Source organism: Micropterus salmoides, unplaced genomic scaffold, assembly GCF_014851395.1.
Source record: "Micropterus salmoides isolate LMB-PRFRI ecotype aquatic unplaced genomic scaffold, ASM1485139v1 Ms_hic_scaffold_4163, whole genome shotgun sequence".
In the NCBI taxonomy this organism is placed as follows: Eukaryota; Metazoa; Chordata; class Actinopteri; order Centrarchiformes; family Centrarchidae; genus Micropterus; species Micropterus salmoides.
In genome coordinates this window covers 1-18429 of record NW_024043555.1, presented here as the reverse complement: position 1 = coordinate 18429, position 18429 = coordinate 1, and the positions used below count along the sequence as shown (strand labels likewise).

General features: G+C 39.2%; 1 protein-coding gene across 1 annotated transcript; it reads left to right on the top strand.

Annotated features, from left to right (window-relative positions):
• The first annotated feature begins 302 nt into the window (after positions 1 to 302).
• On the top strand, positions 303 to 17113 carry LOC119887380 (potassium voltage-gated channel subfamily C member 2-like). Its single transcript, XM_038698193.1, has 4 exons — positions 303 to 476; positions 7077 to 8007; positions 10416 to 10586; positions 16656 to 17113. The coding sequence occupies exons 1-4, from the start codon at positions 303 to 305 to the stop codon at positions 16790 to 16792; spliced, it is 1413 nt and encodes a 470-aa protein (XP_038554121.1). The 3' UTR covers positions 16793 to 17113.
• The last annotated feature ends 1316 nt before the right edge of the window (positions 17114 to 18429 follow it).

Below are 18429 nucleotides of genomic sequence, written 5' to 3'. Positions count from 1 at the left end.
TGACCTCTGCCACCATGGCTATTATTAGCAGTGCCATCAAGCAAGAACCTCTAAAGCTTAAAGCCTTAAAAGTAATAAAAAAGATGGAAAATGGGACCAGTCCTCGGGCTAAATTAGATCTGCATGTTCTGGTATAGACTGTCTCTGTTATATCCATTCATAGATGTACAGTACTTATTTAGCATGCAGAGTGTGTATGCTGGAAATCAGGATGTCGAGAAGCATGTTGCAATCACATGGTAGCGTAGCGCATTTGCATTTTTAATGTCTATCATATTGGTGTTTGGCTCGTTTAATGTGACATGATTCAGCTGTTACAGGCCAGTGGGGAGATGATGTATCCTCGCGCAGCATACGTAAACCCGACGAATTTACAGCCCAGCACGAGACGGGAGTTGTCATTAGTTGGCACAGCAGCCGAGCACAAGAAGGAAAAAGCTCAGGTAGTCCCGCTGCTCATTTCAGCCAATGTCATGGTGAGAGAAGATTGACAGGAAGTCGGAGGAGAATTATTTTAAAGGAGTTTAAAGGAAAACTCCAGCCTAAAACACATCTAATACTTTAGTCAAAGCTGTCAACAGTGTGCCTTGCAAATCTGGGATTATTTTGTTGTTTATTTAGTTTATTGGTTTTTCTATTTCTGGTCAATAACTACACAAATGGTAAAATTGTATTCTTGTGCGCATATTTAATTTGGAATGGATGGTAAAGACTCCCATGTTCACAGCTTGTGAACATTCATGCCATAGGACAACTCATCATGGTTTTACTACAGAGTTGGTTGTGTCAAAAACAATGCATTGACAATATAGCTCTGTAACCATTAATTTGGATTTGATCACCCTGAATGGCAGACATTGGCTCTGAGGCATTCAAATTTGTTTGACTTTTGAGGCACCATCGTATACACTTCTACTTACATATCACAGCCTACAGAAAAAAATCCATAATTGCAGTTGTCAGTATGATTTGGATGTTGATGCAAACACTGTACAATGAGAAAACTGACAATATGGACACAGCATTAGCTCCTCAGCATATAAAAATTAAGTTTTCAACTATGGCAATTTTACATTGATATAGACTGATGATTTATGTGTTGTGCTCTCTAGCAATTCAATTCCAACCAGTTTTATTTATATAGCACCAAACCATCTCAGAGCACTTCTCAGGGCACTTTATATAAAGCAGGTCTAGACTGTACCCTTTATAACTCTATTACTGCTGTAGCACAGTCCAAATGATACTGTGTTATTAAACTCTTGCTAGCTTATGATTAAATCAGTAAACTTACAATAAATATTTCTTCTGAAACACAGTTAGAAACAGTTAGACAGAAAATAAACTTAAGTGGAAATAATTTCATAGAGCATGTTGTCAAGTTTGCTTAATGTTTTTTTTTTCCAAAGTTCAAGTTTGTTGTTGGAGCAGTCAGTGTGGTTTTGGTGATTTGCAGTTGCTGTCTATTAAAAGTGAGCAAAATTTAGTTGAAAAGTGAAATTTGTCAATGGCATTTTGATTACTTTTGACATGTAACAGGTTCTTAAGCATCTCATGGTCATATTTCTTAGCAAAAGCGGTGAAAAAGTCTTTACTGCACAGGTTTGAAAGTGAGATCAACTGCAGAAACTTGTCTTGTTTACTTCCGCCTACTGCCTAGACCCTAACCCTCCACTGAATTAAAAAATCAAAATCCTAGCCTGGTTCTTGAATGTAGAAAGTTAATGGTGCTTAGTAACTATTAGATGCTGCTGTTTTACAAAATGCTGTGGCTTTAACTGTGCTGGTGAATGAGCAGGACATCACCCCCACCCTCCACCCACCCCCAAAAAAACACTTATATGATGATAGAGACATTTGTATAATGTATGAAGAGAGTGCGTGCTAACAGCAGTAGAGTGAATGCACACACACAGTTCAGGAGCAGGGCGACCCAAATAGTGGCAATGATATTTTGAGAGTGTGTGAGTCATGCATCCAAAAACAAGGCAGGGTGTGAAACGACTTCTTCAGAGCTCAGTAGGCAGTGCACACCAGTGGATGGATTGTGGGAGGAAGGTGGAGAAGGAGCATAGTAGGCTGCATGTGAGGAAATCTGCTCCGTCTAGCTCTCGGAGAAAGCCGTGGATGTTTGCAAATTCACCCTGAGCTTCTTCCAGGGCAGCAGAAAGGCTGGATGTGAGCTCTGCATATGACAGGTGGTTGGATAAACACTTTGCAAAAGAACACCAACACAAAGCAAGATCTGTTTAGCAAAAAAACTAAATACAATCTGCATGTGACTCATCATCTTTAATAATGTTACCATACAGATTCAGCTGCCGTGTATCAACATGCTATCATTTTGCCAACCAAAGTTACTTATGAAGCAGATTGTTTTGGAACAGGCATAGCTGGTCGTGCTTTGTATTGATGCATTACGGACTTAATACTGTATTATTAGTGCTGCTGTCATAGCTCTAAAATTGTAAATGTTTTTTCTTTGTGCTACTGACTTGCCCCTCTCATGATCACACCTCGCTCGCCCTGGTGAACAATAACGTTTTAACAAATCAAAGATATGAGTTCACCTTTTCTCTTCCCTATTATCTCACCTAAAGCTGGTAAGTATATTGCATCCTTATAAAAGTTGCATTCCTTCATGTTGGCAGTAGATATGAATGAACCAAGAACCAAATGTATAGGTGTCCCTATCTCTATTTGGAGCCAAGTTAACATTATAACAACCTGTGTTGTGTATCATCGACAGCGTTGGAGATGACAGAATGTTGCTAGAAATGGTGAGAACTATCTGTATCCTGCAGAAAAGCATCCGCTCATTTGTTAAATATGGTTATTAGGCTCCACAGTTTTGTTACAAATGTCCTCCCAAACATGGCAGGGCCACAGCATTTTGACTGTTGGTAGATTGTTATAGCAAAACTGAAATGTTTAGCCCCATGGTGGAAGGAGGAGACAGACTCAGGAGTTCTTCCCCTGGTGCTTTCTTCTATTTCTTCACCAGACACGTGGAAAGTGCAGTAGTGCAAGGGTGAATTATTGCAAAATATATCAAAAATTAAACAAACAAACAACAAGAAAACTAAGTACAAACTATTCAAATTATCATCGCAAACTGATATTAAACAACACAAAAAACATATATCAGGCCCTGATTATTGGGCACATGCACCCTTCCAGGCCAAAGCTGTCCTGCCCAGAGGAGCCTCTGCCTTCTTCCTTTATACCGGAAGCCCCTCCTACAGGACAAACCAAAGTTAATTGGAAATCAATCAAACAACATCTCCACATTCCCAAACATTTCTGACTACATCAATACACAATATATCAACTATAAAACCAAAAATTAAATGTTACATGCTGAACAAGCTTCTCAAAACAGAAAACTTTAGAGACTCTAATACACCCCTTTGTACTTGCTCACACTATAAATTACTCCAGACTCTATCACTTCCTTTTTGCCATTTTTACCCAGATGAGAACAGGTGAATGAAACATGCAAACATTTGGATGACCTTGGGTAAATCCAATAACCTAAAATAAATGTCTTGAAATTAACTGTGTATGTTTTGTATTTATCTAATCATGATTTCTACTCTTTCGACTAGTACTTAAATGAACGGAAATGAAATGACAAGCCATGTGTCCGTTGGTGCTAACAGTCCAATGCTAACGCTCCCTTTAATAGCTAACAGGCCTATGCTCATGCTAAGGTTAGCTTAGCCTGCTAATACCAATGCTACCACTGGCTTAAAGGCATGGGGTAGCCCCATGACAAAAACCTGCTGATTGATCAAACATAAGAAGTTGAATGCAAAATTCATATTTGACCTAGTTTTTCCTTCCTAAGGAGTTGGCTTGGTCAGTCGCATTATTATTCATTTAGGTGACGCTTTAATCCAAAGCAATTTACAATTGCTAATTATGTCAGTGGGGGATTGAACCCAGATCTTTCACACCAATAGCAGGCATCTTATCCACAGCACCACCACCAGTCTGTGGATGTTATCTATTAAGAAGACTGTTCACATTCGCTGCCAAAGACCACCCTTGAACCCCACCATTGAGGCACAGGAGTTCGCATCCCCCCCCATATAGAACCAATCACAATGTTTGTTAAAACCCCTGCTATACATTTTAATGGCAGCAACATGTTAAATGTTTACTTTTTTCATGATGTTATTTCAAAGTGTTTACATCCCATTCATTTAAAATGCATGTTTCGTGCTTTCATACCTCAGTACCAACACACTAATATTAGGTTGGAGATCTAATTAAGCTGTTGGGCCACAGAAAATGACTTGCTTGACTTTAGCCAAGACTAGATTTTTCTGTTTGGTAGATTTGGTTTATCAAAGATGTTAGCAAAGCAACACAGTACATAAAATAAGTCAGCACAAATGCAGACCACCATGTTTAACTATATATGTTACATATATGTATTAGGGCTGACCCCGAATAGCCAAAGATTCAATGCTTCGATGGGCGGAGCCTGATTCGACTGTCAATCTCACAGTCGAAGCTTCGCAACGACACAAGGATCATGCCATTTTGGCGGTATGGGGGTGCTCAGCGTCTGGTTTTACATAGAACTACCAGTTTTCTCCCAGTAAGTTAATATACAGCCTATTACAATATACATTTCAACATTTAATGCTGTAAATAAACGTGTAAAAAGAATTAAACTTTCAATAAAGGTTTAGCGTGTATGTGTGTTGTGGCAATAGAGGAACACTTGCTGAAGTGACCCCAGCTTTACTGGAGTTGTGCCGAGTTGTCCGCACATCGCGGGACTTTTGGATAATTTATTGCAGTTGATGAACCACACAAAGAATATTAAATCGTTTTTAAACAGCCGGCTACTTGAAATAGACCCGCGACGTGCATGCAGTTGTCGGCAACACGGAATCCACACAAAACTCTGCACAAGACCGGTGAATGGTAGGTATTTTTGTGTCTTTTTAATGCCAACAAAAAAAAAATTTGAGAGAATATTTATATGGCACTGCAATCAAAAATCAAGTTTGTAATTAAAAATAAACAGGCCTTTTTTGTGTCACAAAATGTTTTAATTGCTATTATGTCATATTATTTGATGCAAGTCAAAAGGTTTTCCTTGCGAGTCAGAAAGTTTTGCAGGTTAAACCGTTTTGCAAGCGAGAGAGTTAACATGTGTTAACATGAGTAGCTAACCTTAGCCTAGCTAGTCATGTCTGATGCACAGCCAGTCAAGCTTCATGCCAAGATGGCTTACGTTAGCTAACTATCATACATGTGCAATAGACTCCGTGGCCTTGCCAACAGTAAATATAAATAATCATTATATTATGCCATACTACATTTAAAAGCATTTCTATTGAAATAAGCGACATAACGTCAACATACCTCCATCCTGCCTGTACACGTTACAACGCCGACTCCAGTAGAGCTGAGTGCTGGTCAGAGCCATATGAGCAAGGGGATTGTGGGCATGGCCATGCGGTCAATGCAAACCCATGACCGGTCAGTCAAACCCACCAATAGAATCTCTTATTTTGACCATTTTTGACTCGCAAAACATTTCAACTTGCAAAACGGTTTAACCAGCAAAACATTCTGACTCACAAGGAAAACCTTTTGACTTGCAAAACTATTTAACTAGCAAAACTTATTAACTTGCAAAACTATTTAACTAGCAAAACATATTAACTTGCATAACTTTCTGACTCACAAGGAAAACTTTTTGATTTGCAATCAAATAATATGACATAATAGCAATTAAAACTTTTTGAGACACAAAAAAGTTATTTTTAATTACAAACTTGATTTTTGATTGCAGTGATAAATATTTCCTCCAAACATTTTGTTTGCTTGCATTAAAAAGACACAAAAATACCTTCATACGTCTTCAAAGAGCCTCAGTTAAGAAGGAAATTTACAGTATAAGTTCAGTTTAATGTATAGAGACTGCAGCTCTGCAGCTTCTCAAGATTAAAGCAGAGCCACCGTGTGTACTCTTACCTGTTTTCATGCAACTTAAATTCCATACAGGTCATGTGATCACTGTTGAGTCATCTCTATGACAACTGATCAAACTCTAGCCATGTTAAAGACCTTGACATGTTATTAAAAGTGCCAGAAACCATTAAAAGTGCCAGTGAACATTGAGTTAAGACTATTTTCACAACATGTAGTACCTGAAAATGCAACAGATTAGCTCTTTTATGTGCTGTGCAGAAGATATGACACGTTACTCCAGAATCACTTTGGAAAATCCAGTTACTGACAGCCATTTATGTCTGTGAAGATTCATCCATCCAGGTCTTTGTTATCCAAGGAAGATTAAATCAAGGCAAATTGGACTTGATCCATACAGGTCCATATAGGTCATGTGTACCACAAGACTTGGTCCAGTTGAAATTGGTTCTACCTTCTGCGCTGGTACCTATGTACCTAATACTGTCCGAAAGGGGTAGACCGGTTGTATGGGCTCATATCATCTAGTTCCCAGCCCGGGAGTCACAAAATAAATCTGTCGCAAGAAAATTACTTTTACCTCTAATTTTACTTACTTCAATACTCAAGGAAAAAAAATATTCCTTAGTTGACCTGGTTACGACTAGTACACATATGCAACAGAGTAAATAGTTCACCCAGACGTTACATGCAATGCAACTACATCGAGATGTGGCACAACTTATATGCTGTAAGACACAATAAGACATTTACACAAATTAAAGAAATGCAGAAGCACAAAATAAATTCAGTCCACAAAAATAAACACCTTTTTCCAATTCCCCACTGATTCTGATGTCTTGTGTTTGCTCAGTTGGGATAACCACTTTCTTCCTTGTTTTTCTGCCAACTGCCCAACATACCAGCAGCAGTAAATTAAATGTGACTGCATCTGTATTCCCGTGCTACATTCCCAAAAGGAGCAGGGGGGAAGTGTGTGTTTATTTGTTGCACTTGATAATAGGCTACTCCTCTGTAGTCCATTCATAATGATGCAAGTTAATTAAACTTGTCTGTGTTCACTCTCAAGGTTCAAACTATTTGAAATATAACATGTCTTTTTCTCTAATCCTCTCCTGTAGTTTATTGCCTTTGCATCTTTGTTCTTCATTCTGGTCTCCATCACCACCTTCTGCTTGGAGACTCATGAGGCTTTCAACACCATCATCAACAAGACTGAGGCGATGCGGAACAGCAGCGTGCCAGATTCGGGCCCACAATATGAGATTGAAACTGATCCTGCACTCACATACGTGGAGGGTGTTTGCGTGTTCTGGTTCACCATCGAGTTCCTGGTGCGTGTGACCTTCTGCCCGGTCAAGTTGGAGTTTATTAAGAGTGTTCTCAACATCATCGACTTTGTGGCTATCCTGCCTTTCTATTTGGAGGTAGGGCTGAGTGGCCTTTCTTCAAAGGCTGCCAAGGATGTGTTGGGCTTCCTCAGGGTGGTGCGCTTTGTTCGGATCCTGCGTATCTTCAAGCTAACACGTCATTTCGTGGGACTAAGGGTGCTAGGCCACACATTACGGGCCAGCACCAATGAATTCCTGCTGCTCATCATCTTCCTAGCGTTGGGAGTGTTAATTTTTGCCACCATGATCTACTATGCCGAACGAATTGGCGCTAAGCCCAATGATCCCACAGCTAGCCTCCACACCAAGTTCAAGAACATCCCCATTGGCTTCTGGTGGGCCGTGGTAACCATGACAACACTGGGCTATGGCGACATGTATCCAGAGACCTGGTCAGGCATGGTTGTGGGCGCATTGTGCGCCTTGGCAGGTGTGCTGACGATAGCCATGCCTGTGCCTGTTATCGTCAATAACTTTGGGATGTACTACTCCCTGGCCATGGCCAAGCAGAAGCTGCCCAAGAAGAGGAAGAAACACATCCCTCAGGTGCAGGGAGGGTCCCCCACCTACTGCAAAGCAGATCTCAACACCACCTGCAACAGCACGCAAGGTGACCTGTGCCTCGTAAAAGGGAGCAGGGTACTAGAACGCAACCGCTCAGGTAAGACCATATGACCAGACCAAGGCCATATGGGAAAGAAAGTTATGAGCAACCACACACCTCAGTAGGAAATTTCAAGTGGTGTTATTCATGTAATGACAGCAATGAGAATCCATAAGGGACCTCAATTCAGAAAGAAGGCAGTGTCCATTTGACAGATTCCCCCCTGAGACTAGAAATGGTTTATCCCTGGAGACTCACAAGATCCACAGCAGCTCTCTCACAGAAGACTGAGCTCTTTTGCCTTGCAGCTTTCATCTCTGGTTGCCACAGTGATAAGGAAGGTAATGCAAAACGTACTGAGAGCAGGAGATGTTTGTGTGAAATAGAGTCTTTGTGTCCAAGTATTTCTTCTAGTAGGGATAGTTCATCTGTTGTTCAGACCGTAGGTGGCTGGTTTTCCCTCTAGGCCCATGTCAGTAATTTACTCTTACACATCGGATATTGATGGAAACTCCCGTGTCAACCTCCATATACACATTCCTGAGGGTAGGTGTGCACTCTGTGCTCTTCACAGTCTATTTGTTTATTAGGTCTCAGAATCTTATATTTACCAAGCATATAATAATTCATGCCTCAACTGATTGCACAAACAGAATCAATCTGGTTCAGTAGCTTGTGGGAATTCCTTAGAGGTCAAAAAAATACAGTCTGCTTGGTTACGTTACTCTTCAATTTCCTTAAGATTGCTTCATGGTTTCTGTTTCAATGTGAAAGGTTCCATATAACACACTGTATGTGCATCACATGTGAGGTGCCAGGTTCTAGTATGTATATAGAGTATTTTCTCTGGGATAAAAATTTCTCAAACTAAACATTAAAAGCCAGAGACTATACAACCAACTCATACAGCTAACATTAGCTTAACATTAGCTTAATTATCTAGCTATCCTAGCTACTCGTAAAATCTGCTGTTAAATAAACTGTTATGATTTAATGAATGAAAACAACCCATTAAAATGAAACCGCTGTATTATCCCACTGGAATTAATATTACACTAGTGGTAAACTATAGAATAATCTGAAATTATAATGAATACCCTAACATTAGCCCTAATCAAATCTTAACTACAGTGGTGTAATATCAGAAAATGGTTTTATTTGTGAAACAGTTGAATTGTTAGATCTCAACTAATAAGATACACATGGCAACATGTAAACTTGGAAAGAACACTGGTGTTATTTTCTCTTTCTTTTTATCCACCAATTCTAAGACAAAACCAAAAGTAAAAATGAATTAATCCAACAAAACCAGTTTTGCTTGTGTAGCCAAATCCTGCTATAGATCATTCCTCTGTCCTACAGACCTCCACTGTAATCCAAAAACTATTAAAAACACATAAAAGAGCCACGCTAATGTAATTCATGACATATTCCATCATTACAATGGTTATGGCCAGTTGTTAAACTGCCAATGCATTTCTGGAGAACTTGATGTCCGGGCAGACGTTATTGCAAATACTTGGGGACACAGATGCACTTGTACAAGCTAAGAAGAATATGTTACAATCCAGTGTAATGATGGAGTATCCAAATGCAAAAGTTTGGCTCTTTTGCTTGTAACAGTTTTTGGACAGGGGGAATACCTAAAACAAGCTGTGGCTCCATAGACAAAACTGGTTAGCGTGATAAATTCTATTGCTGGTTTTGATCTTTTCATTTCATAATTTCAAGGTAACACATATCTGAAATGGCACCAGAAACCTGAAGATACACATTTAAATCTAACACAAATTATAAATTAATGGAAGTAACTGAAGTTTGGATTTAAAGAGTTTTAACATAAACATTAAAACTGTTGAAATATCTGTACTCTCTATTACGCATTCATTCCTATAGGTGGTTCCACAGTGGTACAGTGTTAAAGTAACATTTAGACAAACAAACTTATGTAAAGAGTTTATTTTTTATATTTTCACATTTAATATGATTGTATTTTAAACTGGTAAAGCCATTGAACCATTTGAGCCATTTCCATTGAGTATTTTCATAAATTTTATGCAGACTTTAAATAATAACTCTCTTTTTCCATTCTTTAGCATTATAGTACAGTGTTACTTTACCGTACCCCAAAGTTTACCCCCCAAATATATATTTTTGAAATATATACTTATATTTATAATATATATACAATATTACAACACAATGCAATACATTTTTTTTACCCACTGTCAAGATAATGTGTAACATAGATGGTTAAAATATTTTATAACTGTCATATTATCTAATTATTCAGTATCGCTGTTGAAAATCATGGAATTATTGATGCCACTATTGAAGCTTTAATGGTATGCTAAGTTCATGCTTAAGGCTTTTTATTACTGAATCTACTGATATGAGCTTTGGATTTAAAGCTTGAAATCTTTTATGTCAGAATATTGTTATAATATCATATTCTTTTCTCACAGTTCTCTCAGCAGATTGCAGCGGAGGCAGTGACCTGACCATGTCTCCAGATGAGAGGGTCCCCATGCGAAGGTCCAGCACCCGGGAACAGGACCGCCGGAGTGGGGGGACGTGCTTTCTGCTCGCTGCTAGTGACTACAGCTGCCCTGCAGATGGGGGGCTACGAAAAACAGGTAACTATATGTGGAAATTCTTCTAAGCATGGATAAATTTATTATGTTAATCTTTTCATAAACATAGTCCTTTAAAACCATTCAATATTTTCTTGTCTTAAAGAATCATTCTAAAATCTATGCTTGCTATTGTGCATTATGACTGATTCATTTTTGATTCATTAGTCATCACTTATAAATCTGGGTTAGGTTTCATCTCAAAGGGATTTCCTGTGGCCATGCGTTCTTTTTTTTTTTTTACTGTGTGAAATATTCTGTGAGTAAACTAAATAAACACTCAGTTGATATTGGGATATGTTTTAAGATAAAAATACAGATGTCAGGGTACAACATGTTTAAAAAAAAAGGTCTTACAGACATCAGTCAAATTCCTCATCGGCCAATCCATGTCCTTAGTGACTGCAACATCAACGTCCCTGGAGGGGGGAAGGCTGTTTGTTCAGGCCTAGTCAGCTCAGGTAATGTAACCTGTGGATCTGTTGTTGTCATTCTCAGCAGCGACACACAGCACAACTTTTTTGGCAATTCTGAGCGGCACCAGTGTCCATGCAGCTGATTCAGAACTGTTGCTTTCTTCTCAATTTATTCATGTTTTCTTGTTGCCTGGAAACACTTGAATAAATTTCAGACCCCGTCTCTCCCTTTTTCGGCTGTTGCCAGGTTCATTGCCCATCTACAGTTCCCAAATAAATCACACAGTGTATTATTTGCTCTTAAGGTGATGATTTCAGATATCTCACAATCACAGGAAATGGTCAAAGAAATATATTTCAACCCACAAACATTTTGACTTATTCATTAGTAGTCTTGCACAGTGCACTTGCTTCTACTTCATTTGCTGCCAAAGGTGATTGTGCTAATCACCAGCTAATCCAGTGGATTAATTTACATTCAGATCTAGTAAATATAACCTACTGACCATACATACAGTAGGTCTTTTTTTAACCCTAATAGTTTCATAAAGACAAAGAATGAAGACACCAGGTCATGTATATGTGGAAAACTTAGTTTTCAAAAAAGTTAGAGCCTTATTCAGTTATTGACCCTTCGCTAAATCCTGGTCCCTTTGTTACTGTTGCTTTGCCTTTTATTTATTTTTTTTTTCTTCAAACAACAATACACCCTTAAAGTTTTTACAAAAACAGGATTTTCATTTTCAGTTGGTCACAAGTGAATTGAATTTGCCAGCTTAAAAGATAATTATCAGTGACGGAGTTTAGTACCTATAACTAGCTAGCTAGCTAACATTAAAACTGTGAATTAGTTGAAAACTCATTTTCTGGTGGACTTAACATTTCCATCTGTTAAATATACATGTGATGGCTACATGTGTGATATCATGCTAGCTCTGGAACATGTGAAGGAAATGGCAATAAAGGAGCAGCATTGTCCTTATATTGCTGGATAGAAGTTAGCTCCAGTAACATAATATGTTAGCCAGTGTTTCCCATTAATTACCGACACTATAGTGGCCCACCACAGTCTAATTTGTTCCACCATAGTTTCAAAATGAACCAAAACCATTTTTACACATCTCATAACAACATTACAGACCTCTAACGTTGTCTTTTGTGGGCACTGCTGTAAGCTCGCACACTCACACACTTTGGCATCCGACTCGAGACAACCACTTTTCTTTTGAGGTAACTACGGTAACGTTAATGGTCTATTTCTGAAACTCGTTTGTGAGAAGGCGAATAAGCTAGCCGCGCCTACATTTGGAGTGCACACGTATCCAAGCCTTTACGGTAAATCCACTGAAACGGCCCAGAGCGAACCGACAGGCAGGTTAGCGCCTGGTTTTCAAAATAAGGTGTCTATACAGTATGGAAATAAGATTAATTGGATTATATTCACAGAAAGTATAAAACATATTCCATGTGTGTCCATTAAAAGTAAAAAAAAAAACCCAATAAAATGTTAGGGAAATTACTTATTATATTTTCTATAATTTGATTTAGGGTTGCTGGAAAAACAGCATGACCTTTGTTGCTGTTTCATCACCATTTATAGCTCTACAATTGGTTTATGATCAAATAGTTTACCCACCATAGCCTCTTAAAATCCTGTGGGAAACACTGTGTTAGCTTAGAAATACGCTTTAATGTTAGTATTTTCAACAATATATTTCACATTTACATGAGAAGAGGTTTTAAGGATGAAGACTAATAGAGTCTAGCAAATCCATCTCAGGTAAACTCCAAATCCAATTCAAAGAATGACAGCCGCTAACATTACCTTGAGCACAGATATAGTAGCATCTGGGAGCAGTCTTAGCTCCCAAGCAGTGGGTGTGTCTGTCCTGAAAAAGGCTTAAGAGGCTCAGATTTTGTTAGCACAGACAAGCAATCAGGTGTATCTGTTCCTTACACTTGTTTTGTATTGTAGGTTTTGGAAAAGAAATAAAAACAACACAACCCTCTGAACTCTGTCACTAGAGCCCCGTGCTCACTGCTTCAGCATGCAGAGAAATGCATGATAGGCCCGTTGTTTACAATAGACAAGCCCTTTATGTTGTTACTGTGGATTTAAGTGTAAGATATTAAGGAAGAAGTTTAAGTCAAACATAAGTTGATCATGGCTCTGGTTGCACCACCAGGATGACTTGATTCTTGTTTCTGATTGCACAATGTTGAAACTTTGCGTGCAAAGTTTACTAACCACAAAGCTTGACAAGATATGGAAACAGAATGCATTGTTTCCGATAAAAAAATTTAATTAAAATCTTCTGTCAGATTTGTCCAGATCTGTTCTCGCCTTCAGTCTTGTAGCAGTGCTTCAGTGGCATGGTCAGACTCAAAAAGGGCTTGACCTTCCAAACCCTTTGACACAAGCTAAAGGTCATCATGAAGTTCACATCTGTTGAATTACCAGAAAGCCTTGTTGCTGTTCCATGTCATGTCAGAAAAGGTTATGAACTGAAATATATAAACTGAGCAGCTCACACAATGGAAATGAGGCCATACTGCAGCTGATGTGTTAAGTTCAGCAAAATCCTAAGACATTTTTACTGTAAAATACTTTCAATTGCAATCTCATTTTGACCATGCTAATATTGAGGCCTAAAGCATGTTTGTCAGTTGTATCTCTAGCATCTTGAGGCATTAAGGTTGTGTTAATCTGCTCTGTAATGTGGGAGCGTTCTTTGGCTAATTGCCTCCTATTAGACATTAACCGCCTCTCCAGGAGGCTTTCTAAATTTCCTGCTCTCAGTGTTATGTAGCACTAATGTAATCAATCTATAGCAGACAAAGCAATGCTACCATACCAGAGCGCCACTCTGCAAAGTGAAGATATTGCTAAATTGAATTTCAGCTCCCATTTCAAAAGAATTCTACTCAGATAATACATCATATCAGTTTATTTGTTATTCTTACATGCACTATAGTATAATGTATGATTTTCAATCTGGGTGCTGAGACAGACTTGCAGGTTAAACTACTGTACATGTGGTCCAGATCCACTGTGGAAGTACATCATGGTGGTCTCTCTCACCGCAGGGCACATTGTCCTTCTTGTTTTGCAGAGCAGCTTTGCCTTCGTCTCTGCTGCTTCTGTCGGCAGTTTCCACCACACTGACGCTAATACATAAAACATGAGTCCATTCTAGTCCCTGCTACCTGTTGGCATAGACTCAGGCTTCCCTTTGTTCTGCCGGCTCGGCTGGTTCTGAAAACGCCCCGGTTTAATTTACACACTTCCCCTCGGTAAAACAAATGGTGCCTATGCAGTATGAAAATGAGGCCACGTTTCCATTAGCTGTTCCTCATCAGTGTTTACGCCAGTTGATTGGCATGCTCTGTTAACGATCTGGCGGCTTTGGCTTGCTTGTTTGGGGGTTTTTTTTGCACCAAGTGACAGAATGCAAATCTGCCAGCGTGCATCACATGCTGCATTTTTAAAAGTTTCAGCTAAGTGTGACTCTCTACAGATTAATGAAGCATTATTAATCAAGGTCTTTATCATCATCCTCATCATCATCAGTATGTGCAAGCTATAACTTGAATTTTTACACATAAACAGTCTTATATTTGATGCATATTGTGCATGTTTGTAGTCTTAATGTGTATTATTGTTATATATTTTGAACTATGTGCCTCAATGTAAATGAGTAGTTTATAAAAACATTCATGAAGTTATTACCATTTATTAGACAATTGTAAGATTTATACAATTTCTTTTAAGAGAAAATACTAATGATGGTGCCATGAGATGGAAGACTGATAATGTATGATTCTATTCTTCAGTTGTGTAGTGTGACTAATGTCAAATCAAGTCAAATTGTACTTATTTGACTAACTCTGGCAGACTGGAATATTAATCATACTGTAAGCATGAAGTAATCTGATTAGTTTGGTGAGTGGGTGGAGCCAGTGAACCATTGTTAACTACACGGCACCTTAAAATGGTAACAGAATTGATTCAAAATAGAAATGGAAGTGATTTCATTGTTGCATTCATTCATATACATTACATTCATTATGTTGGAACAGCTTCATGTTAACTAACTGGCTTACCTAGCTAGCTATAGGCTAACATAGTTATCTAAACTAAATGGCAAACTTAGATATTTTAGTGTGACTAATGTGAAATCACGTCAAATTTGAATTACTATCAAATCAGCTTCTTAATTGTAATTTCGAGTCAGTGATTTGGGGAATTTCAACAGCCATGAGACCATCCATTTGGTGAAAACAACTAGAGCAGTGTCATCAGAGAGGAGGCCAAAAAACTAAAGCCATCGTGGCTGACATTTTCCTCTAAATAAAATCCAGTATTAACACTGATACAATCTAATCAGCTAATAGGAGGCTATGTTTGTTTTCTGGTTTCACTTCTTTACAAGCTAGGGGGGGTGCCGTAGATGGTGCCGGTGTGTGTAACACAATAGCTTTTAATGATGGTTCCATCCAGGTGTGCTTGATAAATGTTGGAACCAGATGCATATAAATGATGTATAGCTCATTTTTGATTAGCAGGACTGACTGAATTAGAAATAATAATGGATTTGATTTAAATGGAAGGACCAGCTATGTTTGCTTTGCATCCACTGTTGATTGATATTTTGCTGAATGATGAGTGAGTCATAACTTGACTCAGACTTACAACTAGAGGGCTGATACAGACGATTGTTTGGCTGGCTGTAATTATAGTCTGAATGCCTTGTTTTCAAATTAAGCAGCCTTCTTTGAGAGCAAAAAGTAAAATAGCTAACTGATATTTAAATGATACCACTTTACCTCAAATTAGCTGGGTGTCAATGGGCCGGTAAAGTGTATTTTTTCAGGTCAGAAAGGGTTTCCATCTTAAACCAGAAATACTGTGTTTTTTGGCTCTACCCACTGAGGATTAACTCAGCCAAAGAGGTTATTCTCCTTCTAGAGTGGCTTCAGCTCAAAACATTTGCCTATCTAAGACTCCAATCTGCCTTAAGGCCTTTTGCACACCGTAAGTCCGTATTTTCCGTCTAAAATTGTTACAGGTAACACACCTTCAACAGGTCAGATAATATTTACGTGAATGATGACGAGGAGCAGGATGAAATAAGGGATGAGGACAGCACACAGACGGAGCGACAGTGTGGAGGCAGAGAGGGAGGGCAGCTCAGCCTCTTCAGGTAGCCGCGCTGGCAAAGCTTCCTCCAGTGGAGAGAAGCGAGGGAGAGAAGCTGACAGATGAGGTGTCCAAAAAGCATCCTCACTGCTTGACAACTCCATTTTGTCTCCTATTGTGAATTTTAGCAAGCAATAGAATAATAAAACGCATCGGACTCAATTTGCCTGGTTTCTTTTTTTATCAGATAATGCGTATAAAAATACAGACTTGGTGTGCAAAGGGCTTTATTGTGAGGAAGTGTGCTGTGCATGCACTCACCATACAGTATGTTACAGTGCTCTGTCTCACTGCTGTCTCCTGTCTTGTCTCGGTTTACTCGGCTGGCTCGGACTCGGATCGTTGCCTGCCTGCCTGCGTGCCTGCCTGCCTGCCTGCCTGTGTGTGTTCATGTCCTGTTCCTGCACAACCACCACCACCTCCACCACCACCTCTCTGTCGCCCCCTCATCTGAAGGCTATGAGAAATCCCGGAGCTTAAACAACATAGCGGGCATGGCTGGTAACGCCCTGAGGTTGTCTCCTGTGACCTCGCCCTACGGATCGCCCTGCCCGCTGCGGCGCTCTCGCTCCCCTATACCCTCCATCCTGTGAGACATCCAGCCCTGGGCCACTTTGGCCTAAACCACCCCACATCCTACTCCCAAAGCATCCACCTACCCTTGCTATTATATCTGAACTCTGTTCTAGATTGTGACTAGTGGATAAGTACTTAACTTTGTAGCTAAGACTAATGTTAGTGGCTTGGGCAACCTGAGCAACTCCTCACTTTCCCCTTTTTCTTTGAAGGTACATGTGCTTAGCTAACATCCTTAAGTAACTGGTCAGTTCTCCTTTGTCACTTGGAGTTCCCTTTGGTTCAATATTGTTGTACCTTGAGACTTGCAATAAAAGAACTCTTGACTGGTGGCTTCAGAAGTAGCAGCCATAGCGTTTAATAAAGGACAAATTAATAATCAGGGATATTAGAAGTTGCTATATTTAGATACCTTGAAAAAGACGTGCTTCCAAAAAAAGAAAGAGAGATGTCCCATCATTTTAACCTCATACGACTGTGACTTTGTCTTTGATTTGCTACTTTATTTTTGGGATGGAGACGGGAGGGATGGGCATCGGAATGGAGGATTTGTCTTTCAGGACTGTGTTTCACCTGCTGTTGGGCCTGCTAATGTATTTGCATGGATCATCTTGTAACCATCGTCTGCAAGCAATGTGGCAAGGGGATATGGGCCGGGGCAGACAGTGAGGAGAGCTTAAGGATATATTATTATATATATATATATATATATATATATATATATATATATATATATATATAAGAAGGAGTATTTTTTTATTTTACGTTATTATGTTGGGGTTTGAGGGGGCTACACTTGACTTGTGTTGTGTCTCATTGCCATTGGCTTCACCAACAATCCACCTAAGAGACTACAGAAAGAATGCCAAATGGGTGTTCATTTCTCTCGTGGGCATGTGGGTTTTTGCTTGTCTGCTGCTATTTCCGATTAACTTACTCCCCACCTCCTTTATGCTTTCTTTTCTTTGATGGAGTGCCACCATATCAGTTGTGTCTCTGGTTGTTTACTCACAGATCACTGCAAAGAGGTTGTCTTTACTGGTTTCACACAAGCAGAGAGCAGTGTTCTATCTTAATGGCCTGCGGAAAGGCACCACCATGGCGGAAAGGTAACCGTCTGACCAAGTGTAAGGATCAAATTACAGTTTGGAACCCTCTCATCCTTTTGGCCATGAATTAAGATTTTTATTTGTCTGTGCACTAAAAATGGGGGGTTATTCAATAAAACTACGAAAAGATACCTGTATGTGGTTACAGAGACAAACGCCAACAGATATGCACTCCTGGTGGCACCATTAGAGGTGCTGTTGTAGCATTTAAATCTGTGGTTATGACCACAATAATATTGAGACATGTAAGTGTTATTAGTGTAAACAAATGACACCATCACTTTGGGAAAAATAAACTGCATATTGCATCATGTGAAACCATATTTGGACAAATCTGCATGATTTACATCCATGTTTATTGCAAAAAACAAACTTTTCCACTTTGCTTCCTGAACTGCAGTTTCATTTCATATCAGCCACCACCAAGGGCTATTATTAACTGCTCTCAAACCAGACAGACTGACCTAAATTCCCTTAGAACAGTATGGAGTGTCTCTCAAATCTCATATAAACTGAAACAGCCTTTGCTTGTCATTTATTCATTC